General features: G+C 35.8%; 1 protein-coding gene across 1 annotated transcript in view; it reads right to left on the reverse strand.

Moving 5' to 3' along the window:
• The window catches only part of GORASP2 (golgi reassembly stacking protein 2), a 34,156-nt gene that overhangs the window by 12,099 nt on the left and 7,114 nt on the right, over nucleotides 1-14,943 (reverse strand). The window contains exons 2-5 of the mRNA XM_060621604.3: nucleotides 4,312-4,392; nucleotides 2,761-2,964; nucleotides 1,739-1,825; nucleotides 891-1,021 (exon numbers count right to left, since the gene is read on the reverse strand). Of these exons, the coding sequence (XP_060477587.1) occupies nucleotides 891-1,021; nucleotides 1,739-1,825; nucleotides 2,761-2,964; nucleotides 4,312-4,392 (503 nt within the window). The remainder of the gene's footprint in view (nucleotides 1-890; nucleotides 1,022-1,738; nucleotides 1,826-2,760; nucleotides 2,965-4,311; nucleotides 4,393-14,943) is intronic.

A 14,943-nucleotide genomic window follows, 5' to 3' on the forward strand; every position in this document is an offset into this window, starting at 1 on the left:
TAAAATATGTGTGAAAGTTTCCAAACCCTAGGCTTTCCTATAATTATGGCTTATGCTCAAAAATTCCTCAATTAAACAAGGCTTTCAAGATAATGAAAAACTTGTACAATTTAAACAACAGCTGAAAGACCTACAGAGGCAAAGTTAAGTCCACATGTTTTGCTTTGGCTTTTTGAAATTAGGAAACTGACTTGATGAACAGTCCCGAGAAACTGATTTTCTAGTTTGCTTCTCTGCGTGGCTTGATCCTCTTTCTAAATTGCTTCTTATAGTTGCTGCAATTTTGTCTAACTTTTGGCTAGTTTGTCCACTTCTGAAAGCCAACAGTTTTCCACAAAATGCTAAGGAATTTCCCCAGCAGCTAGACAAAGTTACAATTGTACTGTCCCATTGCTGGGGAAGGGAACTGGGAAAATAAAACTGAAAACTGTTTTATTAAAATACAAAACAAAACAAGGCTGTTCACTCTTAGATCAGTAAGGAAAAGGACACTACCTAAATATGTTCTTTAAAAAAATGGATTACTGAGGGGCACCTGGGTGGCTCAATCCGTTAAGCATCTGACTTCGGCTCAGGTCATGATCTCGCGGTTTGTGAGTTCAAGCCCCGCGTCGGGCTCTGTGCCGACAGCTCAGAGCCTGGAGCCTGCTTCCGATTCTGTGTCTCCCTCTCTCTCTGCCCCTCCCCTGCTCATGCTCTGTCTCTCTCTGTCTCAAAAATAAATAAAACATTAAAAAAAAAAATGGATTACTGAATTCGATATTCCAGGTCAGCTCTTTCCTTTTCTCAAGAAAAGTCTTATAATAAACCAGTAAGTTGTTTAAAAATAAAAGCAATCATGTTTACTGTAAGTTTATGCAATCATTACTTAGTCTAAAAGGTGATCTTACCTGCCTTCTCCACCCCATGCGGAATTTGGTGTAATAATCACTTCTCGACAGTTATCAGTGTCTGTATTATACACATAAAGTTTCAATGGTTTTGCTTCATGTGTTTCAATAAGGCTGAACAGATCTTCAGACTGCAAAAGCATCACAGGAAAGAAACATTTTTACATTACTGAACTTTAGAACAGTGGGTCAAACCTGGTTAATACCGGAATCACCTGGAAAACCTTTTTAAAAAGTACAGACTGTGGGCCCTGCCGCTAGACATAAAATTCATTCCTTAAAACCAACATTCCAAACAAGGTTTCAGATATTTTACCTAGCTCCTATGTGCAAGGTCTTATGTCCAGTTCTCTAAGACCTAGTCAGCAAGTTTAGCAAAACTCTTCTACACCCAAATTCTACATATTCTGCTTTTACTCTTCATTAGTAAGACCTGGTTACCTGGGCATCATATTTTTCCTCTCACTTTTTTTAGCAATATATACTTCCACTAGCTAACAGACAAGGAAAAGGATCTAATGCAGCTGAGCCAACTTTGATCCCTTAAAAAGAGGAAGAGAAAATGAAATCAATAACTAAAATGAACATTTGATTTAGTCTTGAAGTATGTAAGAGATTTCTGTATATCTCATACAAAATCTGTGCAACTGCCACACATATGTATTTTTCCTCACAGCTATACCTAGTAAGATACCTCCCAGATATTCTGTTTAACACCCTGTTGTGAAAGTTATCTTGATCAGCCAAGAACTAAATTCCAACTCTAAATGTGAAGTATGCAAATATACTTCTGAACTTAACATTAATGAGAATATACAACTTTCATTATTAACAAACACACTAATTACCTCATTCATGACTGTATCTGCTCCAATGATATAATCACTGTGAGGTCTAAGACCTGCCAGTGCTGCAGGAGAATTTGATTCTACTTCCTGGAATAGCACAAAAACACACCCCCAAATTAATGTACATAAAATAATCTTTCAAATTTTACAGTTTAGTCCTTAATTATAATGATTTAAAAACCCCTGTACTTCTGGGGCACCTGGGCAGCTCAGTCGGTTAAGTGTCTGACTTTGGGTCAGGTCACGATCTCATGGTCCGTGGGTTTGAGCCCTGTGTCAGGCTCTGTGCTGACAGCTCAGAGCCTGGAGCCTGCTTTGGATTCTGTGTCTCCCTCTCTCTCTGTCCCTCCCCCTCTAGCACTGTCTTTCTCTCTTAAAAATAAACGTTAAAAAAAAAAATTTTAAAACCTCTGTACTTCTATCTTGTTAGACATGTCAGAAACTATAGAATTATACATATTTAAATCTCTCAAACATAAAATCACATAATATTTAATAAATATTTAAAATATTTATTATTTTAGCTGTTTGTAGCTATCTGCTTTAACAATTCTTCTAATGGATAAATCAATAGAAAAATAGTTCTTAGGCACCTACATTTGCTGCTCTTCCTTTTTTTTTTTTTTAATTTATTTTGAGAGAGTTCATGTGTGTGAGCAGGGGAGGGGCAGACAGAGAATCCCAAGCAGGCTCTGCACTGTCACCATAAAGCCCAACGTGGGGCTCAATCTCACAAACTGTGAGATCATGACCTGAGCCAAAATCAAGAGCCGGATGCTCAACAGACTAAGCCACCCAGGCACCCTAAGTTTTACAAATTATTCCTAAGTTTAAAAAAATTATTAATCCATATTTTTAAAGCAATGAATTCCATTTTTCAGAAACTAAAAATAGCCTAATAATAAATAATAATAATAATAATAATAATAGTAATAATACCTCTACAATCCAACCAAGCTGAAGACAGCACCTTTCTACAACATTTCTTAAATTTCAAGTAACAGCTCACACTTGATACCTACCAATACATGCCAAACGTTTTCATTTGCCCCATCAAAGCTGCAGAAACGAATGCTCACTCCCAACAAGCCCTGGCCACCCCACATGTTACTTGGTGTGACAGAGGTCTCTCGAAGCTCCAGTGTTTTACTACTGTAGATAAGCATTTTTACAGGTTTTTCAACATTTGCTTTCAGTAGATCCTTAAGAGTGTCATTGTCTTTATTCTGTGAACACATAGAAATATTTTTTCTTAATAAATAAAAAATGTTAACTATTTTAGCTTAAGCATCCTATGGCCCTACTGGAGTAGTATTAATAATCAACATCCAACAGGTAAAGCTTTCATTAACATTCAAATGCTCCTTGAAGTGAAAGAATGTCAAAAAATTAAGAACTCCTATGTTATCAACAACTTCTGACTTTTTTCTAATAGTTAACTACGGATTATGGATTTTGAAACCCAACATTATTTGAGGTGATCTAGAGCTTTAGTGATAAAAAAACAAAATACTCCGGGGTGCCTGGGTGGCTCAGTTAGTTAACCGTCCAACTTCGGCTCAGATCGTGATCTCGCAGTTTGTGAGTTCGAGCCCCACATACAGCTTTGTGCTGACAGTTCAGAGCCTGGAGCCTGCTTTGGATTCTGTGGATTCTCTCTCTCAAAAATAAATAATAAACATTAAAAAAAATTGTTTTTAGTAAGAAAAATAAAAGAAAACCCAAAAAACAAAATACTTCTTAAGAAGTCATATTACTAACAAAATTGGTATGACTTTGATTTTAAAATCTAGAACATTTGCTGAGGTTGTAGTTTAATTTTGGACAGCACTCCTAAACATATGCTTTATTAATTTATTAGGAACTGGCAGGAGAGAAAAATGGAAGCAGTATGTTAAATATTTCATTACATAAATGAAAAAAGGCCATTATGTAGGAGATGCTGATAATAAACAAAAAGTTGAAAGCCATTATATAGGAGATGTTGATAATGAACAAAAACTGCTATGAAAAAATAAACCAACCAAGTAGCCATAGTCGTAAGAATTTCTGTTGCTGAAATTATGTAATTTTTTTTTCCTTAAGACTTTACTACGGGGAAACTGAAAGCAACTTATAAAAGGTGGTTTTAATTCTGTACTTTTGGAACATAATTATCTGGTTCCAATAATATTATTTATATATATCAAGGAATTCAGCTCCAAGAAAACTAAGTTATTTGAGAACGGGTCTTTACTAATCCACTTGTCAGTAACATACAGAAGTTTGACATTACTGAAAAAGCAAACTTTTTAATCCTAATTATTTCTTTCTGCTTAAAAAAATTAAATATTTAACATATAAAAGTCTCCAGGAATTTTATTCTCCTAAGATAGTCACTGAAGGGTGAGGTATATATAGTATTTTGTATTTGACATTTTCATGTTTACTAACATAATTTTTACAAACTGGTATCATAACTCCATTTAATGTTTGTAACTAATGAATAAACATCCACCCCAGATAATCTGAAAAATTCCAATTTCAAAAGGTTACAAAATACTATAGTCAAAACTACAAAAAGCTGAACTTACTAATCTCGAACCATTAATGGAAACAATAAAATCAAAGAATGGCTCCAGTCCAGCTCTATGTCCTGGGGAATTTTCTTGTACCTGTAAAAACAAAAGTGCCAAAAAAGAAAAATGCAAAGCTTAATTAAAAATTATGAGCTAAATTTTAATACCTATCTCTTTTCAGTAAAATTAAGATAATTTCACTGATAAGAGGTAAAACATACTAGTTCTCTCATTTCTCTTCCTCTCTCCCAGCTAATGCCCTTGTAGTTCCCTATATTCTACCTATTCTTTAAGTTCATCCCACATATGAGGTTCTTTCTCTATGGTCCTATTTCACTCTACCTTCTACTTTTGGGGGTTGGGGGCAACCTTCTCAGGTTGTAGCACAGGACATAGCAGACAGTTACTCATTACAACTGAGTGACAAATTCAAATTAATTTAGCAAGCATTTATTCCACGACTACTACTAGTAAGGCACCACTCTATTAACAAAACTAATATAGGAACATAGCTACTATGTCAAGATATTTATAATCTATTAAGGAACAGACAAGAGGAAGGAGAGACAGAGGACACACAGTCCTCTAATAACTACAGAGGTTAAGGGCTATAATGGAGGGACAGAGTTCTAAGGAGAAGAGTAATTCTGACTGAAGAAGCTTCACAGGAAAAAAAAAAAGACATCCGAATTGTGCTTTAAAATAAATGGTTTTGGGGGAGCCTGGGTGGCTCAGTTGGTTAAGCGACCAACGCTCAGGTCATGATCTCACAGCTCACGGGTTCAAGTCCCGAGTCAGGCTCTGTGCTGATAGCTCAGAGCCTGGAGCCTGCTTCGGGTTCTGTTTCTCCTTCTCTCTCTGACCCTTCCCTGCCTGTGCTCTCTCAAAAATAAAAAAACATTTAAAAACTTTTTTAAGAATATACCACTTATAAAAAAAATAGAGGGTTTTAAAGTCGAGATAGGTAAGGGGATAAAAAGGACATCTGAAAGTTGAAATGAGTAAATATCCAGGAGTCTGAAAAAATGGGGATCATAATATAGTATAGCTAGACAACAGAATGGTGTGGGACAGAAATATAGAATTATAGATTTTGAAAATCACAAAACTTCTAATCCAGGGGATCTTAAACTGAGGTCTGTGTGGATAGCTTCAGGGAGCACTGCAGCTCCTGAAATTATATGCAACATTTTGTAGAAATCAGCAGTTTTCCGGGTATAAAGATCCATGGCTTTCATTAGATTCTCAAAGGGTTTCTCCAAATAAAGTGCTAAACCCACAGATTTTGTGCAATTCTTTTATTTGCAGGTAAAGAAACCATCCTGTGACTTGCCTATGGTCCTATAGTTGGCTCGTGGCAGAGGTTAAACTCAAAAGTATTATCTTATAACATTAGTCCAGTAAGGAGACTGGAAAAAAAGAGTGGAGCCAGACTTATACAGGACTTTAAATGGAAGATTAAGATTACTTAGATTCTCAACAATTCAAATGGTTAGTTAGCATACCAAACTTGAAATGGACTAAAATTATTAAATATTCTAAATTTACAGTAATAAAAATATTAGTAGCTGGCAATAGTAATATAGTATGACAAAACAGCAAAAAGTTAATACAATCCACTTTGTATTTCCTCTAAAATATTTTCATAATGTTTTAAGGACTTTTTATTCAGAGTGATATTATTTTATACTGTCAAAACTATCCTTTGAAAACGAGGTTTGCATGGATATTTGCAGGCCGATTATCTGTAACACTCCCAACAGTTCTAACAGTCAATAGTCAATTCTGAAGTTATGCAAATAATAGATGCACTCATTCATCCACACACAAATCTGCAGTTATCTATACAGTAACAAATTTTACTGCTTTCAAAATGGAACCCAGGAAGGAACCCAGAATATGTTCCTCTAATACCAGACTTCTTGGATTAAGGAAATTTAATCTTTGATTAATGATACATTCATTACTTTTTGGACTAATGTTACCTTTTTTTTTTTTTTTAACGTTTATTTATTTTTGGGACAGAGAGAGACAGAGCATGAACAGGGGAGGGGCAGAGAGAGAGGGAGACACAGAATCGGAAGCAGGCTCCAGGCTCTGAGCCATCAGCCCAGAGCCCGACGCGGGGCTCGAACTCACGGACCGTGAGATCGTGACCTGAGCTGAAGTCGGATGCTTAACCGACTGAGCCACCCAGGCGCCCCAAATGTTACCTTTTAGGTAAAACCAAATTATACTATCACTGCTTCTGAAGAAGTAAAACTAGGTCTTCTTCATTTGTCACAATACAAAAGTTGTCCATTATAAAGATGGCTCCATGTTTTAATTTACTAAAACTGTTTAATCTTGCTTTCTGTAAATTCTCTTGCAAATTTGGGACTACATCATTTTTGTAAATTAAACAAGTTGATTAAATATCAAAGGGTTTTATTATTTACAAGTGTTAGCTCTAATGAAAATAATCAGCACAAACTCATTTAGCTTCTTTATACTCAGTTTTCTTAAATGAAGGATATTTTATATTCTACATGTTACCAAGCAAAATGTCTAGAACTCGAAGTGGCAGACAGATTTCTCTTCAAAAGGCAACTCTGAAAGGAAAACAGTGGCAGTCTGGAGTTATTATGAGAAGAAAAGGGAGGTCAAGTCACAGCTAGCTGGGAAAGAGTCATGATCTACTAGGTGTGAAATGCCTATTAGGTGCCTAGCAATTAGGTGTGAAATGCCTCAAGTGTGAAAAGAGGATAATTAGCATAGACTCCTGGAGACCCTTTGCTGTGGCGTTTCTCACTTAATAAGGTCCTCATCTAATCCTCTAATTCTCTGAATCTGAATGTTTCCAAATGACTTTTTTTTCTAGAAACCAACCAGTCCATTGATCAATTTCAGACTTCTCCACTGAGGCTGCCAAAAGTTTATCTTTCAGTTAAAAAGGGACAAAGATAGTACTTTTGTAATGTCATCACCAACTTAGAAAGTTGATCCCACACACTGATGCTTATCATGCCACCCTCCAAGTATAAAGTTTTACCACTATTTGAAATGGAGTTCCTAATAACATTAGAACTATTCTTTCCCATTACTCAAAAGAAATTCAATAGCCAAATTTGAATTCTAAAATAAGTACACTTAAATAACCCTTTCTCTATTTTTCTATTTGCATTTGCTACAAACATCAATCTCCTCTGTTTCTAATGTACCTTGAAGTTAACTTCTTTCCTAAATTTATTTACATCATTAGTACCAGTACAATTCTGGCAACTAGGTATCTAACAGGAAGCCAACAGAGGGAGCCCTAGAAAATGCTCTCTTTGACCCTAATATACTTAAAGACAATTTCCTACATTTCATAGCATGCAAAACAAGATCTACAACACAGCAAATTAAACATCCACACAGGTTAAGTTTCTCTGGCAATACTATCCACTGACAAGAATCTCTTAGGCACCCAATCTGTCAGGCATCAGATTACCACTTCAATACTTCCTGCCCCCTATAAGATCTCTCAATTATTGATTCACCTGCTTCCTTCAAACCACCTTAATTAAAAAAATGAATATATAAAACCCTGGATCCATCTATCCATCTATCTATCTGGTTCCATAGATCATTAGTATTTATTATTGGGCCAAATATTACAGCAATTTAAGATGAATAGGTTAAATTGGAAAGTTTATAGTTAAGATTTTGCAAGATTTTGAAAAAATGCACAATGTAAAGATAATGGAGTTCTAGAATCAGACTGACTTGATTTTGAGGCATGCTCTTACCTTATTAGCTGCGTGAACTTGGGAAAGATTATTTACCTTTCTGGGCCTCAGTCTTTCCATCCACAAGTAAAGGATAACATCATCTACTGTGCATGAATACTGTAGAGATTGAATGAGTTTATGAAATGCCTAGCTAAGACTCTGATATATGATAGGAGTCCTACAAATCTTTTTTTAATGATGTGCCTGGCATGTCTGATGCCTAAACAAATCTTTCTTTTTAAGTTAGTTAATTAATGTAAAATTAGTTTATATGTATATATGTATGTACGTATGTATTATGTAATCTCTACACCCAACCTGGAGCCTTAACTCAACCCCAAGATCAAGAGTCACATGCTCTTCCAACTGAGCCAGCCAGGCACCCCCGGGGGGAGAGGGGGGGTTTCTACAAATCTTAAAGTCACCTTCCTAACTCTGCAATCACCACCTGAGGGCAAATCTTTACAACTAATGAATTCCTGGACACTACATGATTGTTCTAATTATGCATTAATCGTCTTTCTCCTCTTTAAAAAAGGAAAGGGAAAGAATTTGCAATAAATTTGTAATAAAACAAAAAACAAAATAAAAAAATAAAACCATAGAGGTAGAGTCAAAGGTAAAATGATAGAGCCTTCAGAGGAATACAAAGGAGAATATCTTTGAGATTTTCAAATATGAAAGACTTCTTAAACTGGATACAAAAAACACTAATCATAAACTAAAAAAATTAATGAATTATACTAAAACTACAAACTTCTGCTCATCAAAAGACATACTTAAGACAATGGAAAGATTTATTATACATCCAACAAAGGAGCTATATTCAGAACAAATTTAGAATTACTGCAAATCATTAAGAAAGAGACAGTAAAACCACAATGAGATACAACTTCACATCCACAAGACTGGCTAAAATAAAAAAGATACTAACAAAGGTTTGAAACAAACCCTCATATATTAGTGGTGGGAATATAAAATGGTGCAGTTGCTGTGGGAACAGTTTGGCAGATCCTCAAATGTTAAACAAAGAGTTACCATGTGACCCAGCAATTCCACTCCTAGATATATAAAAAAGAGAAATGAAAGCATGTCCACATAAAAACTTGTACACAAAATTCATAGCTGCATTATTCATAGCAGCCAGAAAGTGGAAACAACCCAATGTCCCATAACTGATGAATGAATAAACAAATGTGTTACACCCATAGAATGAAGTATTATCTGGCAATAAAAAGGAAGTATTCATGCTACAACATGAATGACCCTTGAAAACACTATGCTAAATCACAAAGACCACATATTGCATGATTCCATTTATATGAAATGTCCAAAACAGGCAAATCCACAGAAACAGAAAGTAGATTAGTGGTTGCCAGGGGCTGGGGGTAGGAGGAATGGGAAGTAGCTGCAATTGGGTATGGAGTTTCTTTCCGGGGGGAATAAAAAGGTTCTGGAATTAGATACTAGTGACGGTTGCACAACTCTACACTTGATCTTAGCCAAAAGGCCGAGAAGCGATTGCACAACTCTGAATATACTAAAAAACCTGTGAACTGTATACTTTAAAAGGCCGAATTTAATGACAGGTAAATTGTATCTCAATGAAGCTGCTAAAAAAAATAATAACTTAATGGAGAAATGGGGAAAAGATTTTAGCAGACACTAAACAAAAAAGGGTACTGATGTGGCCAATAAATATGAAAATATGCTCAACTTCAATAGCTGCAAATTAAAACCACAATGTGATACCACCTGCCAGACTGGCGAAAATGAAAAAGATGGAAAATACTAAATGTTTGTGAGGATACAAAACAGCTGGAAACTTCAATTACTGCTGGTGGGAATGCAAATGAGCAAACTATTTGGCAATATCTGTTAATATTGAAATATTTGACCAAATATTGCACTGTTTAAGCATACCCAATAGAAATGGGTATACAGATGTTCTTCAAAAGACACACACAGTTGAATGTTCACAGCAGCACTATTTGTACTAGCCCCAGACTAAAAACTACATTAATTCCCATGAACAGCAGAACAGATAAATCAATCTTGATATAATCTCTCGATGGTATAAGGTAAATTAATAAAACAAAAACCCACAACAATACACAAGATGGATATGTTTTACAAGTGGTATGTGAGCAAAAGAGGCCAGACACAAATGAGTACATATGATTCCATTTATATAAAGCTAAGAACAGGTCAAATTAATCTATGCTGTTAGAAATCAGGACAGCATTCACTCTGAGGGGGTTGGTGGGTAAGTCAGAGTGTGCCTGGAGAGGGATGGGATGCTGGTTACACGAGTATGTTGTCTGTGAAAATTCATCAAGCTTTACACTTATGTGCACTTTAAAAAGCTTTAACATATACTCCCCTCTATCCAAAAAGCAGAAATACAATTATTACAACCTAGGAACATACCAAATATTTCACCTACAAAGAACATACTTTGAAAGCCAGCAATTAAATCTCAACGGTCAGTTGAGTACAAAGCAGTCAGTACAAAGGCCACAAAATAACTTACTCTAATGCTCCCCTTTCAGAACATTTCAGGACCACTCTTAGATTCTATTTATATTTACGTGGTTTGGCTACCTGATTCCAAGCCACGAACAGAGTACTAACCAAACAAAAGAACTGAAAGAGATGCCACTGCCACTTGCTTACAGCAAAAAAATGATAGCTGGCAGAAAATGAGAATAAATAAAATTTAAAAAATCAAAAACCAAAAGAAAAATAAAAAGTTGAGTGTTAACTTATGCCACTTACCAAATTCTACCAAGGGAGTATAAACTGTGCGCTAACAAAAAAGGTGTAGTTGTGATTGTGTCTTGTGGTAGGGAATACAAAAATTTAAAAAGGTCTCCACTATTAAGCTGCTTTTAGAACTTTTCGCAATTATAAAAATCTTCTGTATCGTGTGCTGTCCAATACAGTAGCCACTACCCACATGTGAAATGTGGCTTGTGTGACTCTGGAAGTGGGTTTTAAACTTCATTTAATTTAAATAATTTACATCCAAGTTTAAACAGCCATATGTGGCTAGAGACTACTGTACTGCACAGCCCAAGTCTAGGTGATAAGTACATGTATTCCAATACAGCACATGGACATCATCACAACAATTAAGATTAAAAAAATTTTTTAATATATGTAGCACCTATCAGTAATGGTGGAAGCATGCAATGCATTTAAAACATAGATTTGTTTATAATATATTCTTGATACTGAAAGCAGCAAATACTCCATTTTAAGGAAAAAACTGACTTTAGACAAATCCATTCCCTGGGAGTTCTAACAAGCATGCTGAAGTCTTCTCAGGCCTCATGGTTTACTTTGAACAATTAAGGAATACAACATAGCAGCTGAAAATACTGAAGAGTAATTATGCTTACAAGGGAATGACAAAAATAAATGTGAGCCAAACACCCACATGTAGAATAAATTATGAACACACTTACTGGCACTTATAAGAGTTCAACTTTACATCTGGAGGTTATCTTACCAAAATAAATTTCACAACATGAAAGAAATACTTCTTTCATAAGCACTCTAGAAAAAAGAGCTACAATATGCAAGATAAAATCTGCTAGAGATTTTTACTCAAGAAACAAAAAATGAGCTTATAAGAGAAACTGCACAGTGAAGGGGTATCCATCCCCAGTACATAAAAAGAAATTAGCACCAATGATTAGAAGCTGGATTTGGAATCACCAACTATATATAAATTCTTCTTAAAGTGGTGTCATCCAATTACTACAGGGAGTTTGTTCTGAAATCAATTTAGTGGACCATTACAGAAGAGGGAAATGTCAAAATAAGAAACTATCAGAATAGATAAAATACAAAAAATTCATGACTTCATAAGGGTCATTATTTTTCATGAAATGTAGTAGTACACATGAGTTGCAGTGGAAAATAAATTTCTTGCTTTGATCTGTAATAAAAATAAAATTGGAAAGAGTCCTACAAGATGTCATTAACTCTTTTTGTCCAATCAACCTCCAGATAATAAATGCAATTAAACTTTTGGCTTTTCTCTCACCTTCTGATCCTGGACCATGAGGCACTTTTACCAGATTTAACATGGATTCTCCCTTGTGTACAGACCTAATTGTTCTAAGCTGGTTGCTTTCCAGGGAAGCATCCATCTCTTCTCCGGGGGTTAAAAGTGTCATAGTACTTTATACTAGGTTTGGGTCATTTCGCATGAACCACTCTCTCTTAAATCTTGGCTTGAGGAGAAAGGGGCAGCAGAATAGAAGGGGAGAAGAGTTTGGGTGGAGTTGGGGGTAGGCATTCTCTTAACTCCATCATTTATATACTACTCCCAGCTGAGGAGTGGAGAACTGCCATCTTAATGTAACAAAGAAAGGAAACTGCAAGGCTACTTTCAGAATACAGGAGATCATCAAACCAAGCATTTCATAAGGTGATATACAAAGACATACCTATCACACGTCTGGCTAGTATGTGAATTATTTCTCATTTTCTAACCAAGGAGATGTTTCCATAAAATGGGCTCAGTGATATGTGTCTCCTTTTTATTACTGCACCACCAATTCCTTCACACATAAAAGGTAGTTCTGTCTATACCATCATCTCCTCTCTCAATTTAATTTTTTGTACTATTTAAAAAACCACCAGGGATATTAAATAAAAGTAAAAATTAAGTCCAATCCAAGTAATCCAAGTATTGATAATGATTCATTTCAACTATACACATAAGGCCTCATGTTACATATTTACACGCTTGCGTGATCAAAATGATGTGAGAAAACTTGGGGGGTGTGATATAATAAAAATAAACCCGAAATCCTTCAGTTATAAAAATAAATAAATAAAAACAGAAAGACACTTTGGGGGGGGGGGGGGACTCTTCCATGTCTGAAAAGGGCCAGTGTTCCTGTTTGGGACTTGATACAAATATGTGGAAATTATTTTGCAGTAGACTGGAAGAGTTCAAGCTTTACTTGCTGAAACATTTTTTTTTTTAATGTTTATTTTTGAGATAAAGAGAGAGCACGAGCAGGAGAGGGGTAAGAGGAGAGAGAGAGACACAGAATCTGAAGGAGGCTCCAGGGTCTGAGCTGTCAGCACACAGCCTGACGTGGGGTTCGAACAGGGAGATTATGACCTGAGCCAAAGTCAGACGCTCAACCGAGTCACCGAGGCGCCCCAGTTTGCTAAAACATTCTTATATGTTCTACCAAAATAACTCAAAGAGCATGTTTTTCTGACTGACCCTATGATGTAATTTATAACATATGAAGCAATTTAAAAATTCTAATGATAACCAAGGAAATTAAAACCCATCAATACACTGTACTTTCTTAGAGAAAGTCTGTATATCAGAAAAATGATGTTGAAAGAAACTGAAGCCTGCTCCAAAAGAAGCAAAAAGTCTGACAAGTTGTCACCTAATTTTATAATCTTCAAATACCAATTTAGGCGTTTCTTAGGGAAAGAAAACTTGCTGTGTGACCTTAGGCAATAATCTTTCTGTGCTCCTTTTCTTTAGCTGTAAAGCGAGGAGGCTGATGAGATAGTTTCTAAGACTGAATGACAACTCACCATGAAGTAAGTCTAACTGCCACTATCTATAGATTCTACAGTGTAGATCCAACCCAACAACATTATTTTAATTGCATAGACTTTTTTGGTCATTTTAATTAATGTGTTTAGTATCACTGCGATAAAGCAATGAAAAGGACACTGGTACCTTCCTTTTAAAAAAGACAATTTCCTTAAAACTGAGGATTCCTTAAAAATTCACAGGCACATTAATAAAATTCATGGGTCACATCTGATCCCACATTTATGTTTTAAACAGTAGTAACATATAGGGTTAGATACAAGGGCAAAAGTAGCTGCTGAATGAGCATGTAAATGGAAATGCTACTTAAAATGCTTAGAGGTCCATTTTAATTAGTATTTTGCCACTACAACAGTGGTTCTCAATGGGTGATACAATAGTGCAGATGCTAACAATAAAGACGCCAGCTAACATTTACTGAGTCTTTACCATTCTCCAGACCCTATGCTAAATAGCACTGTTTTAATGAAGAAATTTTTTTTTAATATGAAGTTTATTGTCAAATTGGTTTCCATACAACAAACACCCAGTGCTCATCCCAACAGGTGCCCTCCTCAATGCCCATCACCCACCCTCCCCTCCCTCCCACCCCACCCCCCCATCAACCCTAAGTTTGTTCTCAGTTTTTAAGAGTCTTTAATGAAGAAATTTAAGAGCAAGGCCGTCTGCAAGGTGGCAGTGGGCCAGGAAAAAAAATTAATGTGCTCAATTTTTTTCAAAACACTTTCGTATACAGTATCTACTATGGTTTTTAGTCAAAAACAGGCAGAGGAGGCACTAGTATTAACTTTTCAGATACAAAGAATGGGGCTTAAAGAAGTTCAAAGGTTTGCCCAAGGAAACACAATGAAGTGATGGAGGGGACAGGATGGTTCAGTGATTCCCAAGAGGGGTCTCTGGTGCTCTACTATCAAGTCTCTCAATGCATTCACGCCTACAAGATGACAAGGTTCCTCAATGCTGACAATGTGCTGGAATGGTCTCTCACTGGTGCTTACAATAAAAAACAATCCTCAGCATCACTCCCTTCATGCTGCAGTAAATTCATTTGCAGTGCCAAGAGGGACATGGACAGTCTCTCAGGTTAACTACTTTGGTTCTGCATGTTGTTTGGAGAAAAAAAAAAAAAAGTCCTCTTATTTAGTTAATCACACCTCTGAAGGCAATCTACAGTTATATTCTAAAGCATGTACCAAACCTTTACATATAAAATATTTTCTAGTTTAGATTAACTAGTATTAGTGAATCAATTGAAATAATGTAATCCTCTCAGCACAGTATTAAAGCCAA

The sequence above is a fragment of the Panthera onca genome, chromosome C1 (assembly GCF_046562875.1).
Source record: "Panthera onca isolate mPanOnc1 chromosome C1, mPanOnc1 haplotype 2, whole genome shotgun sequence".
In the NCBI taxonomy this organism is placed as follows: domain Eukaryota; kingdom Metazoa; phylum Chordata; class Mammalia; order Carnivora; family Felidae; genus Panthera; species Panthera onca.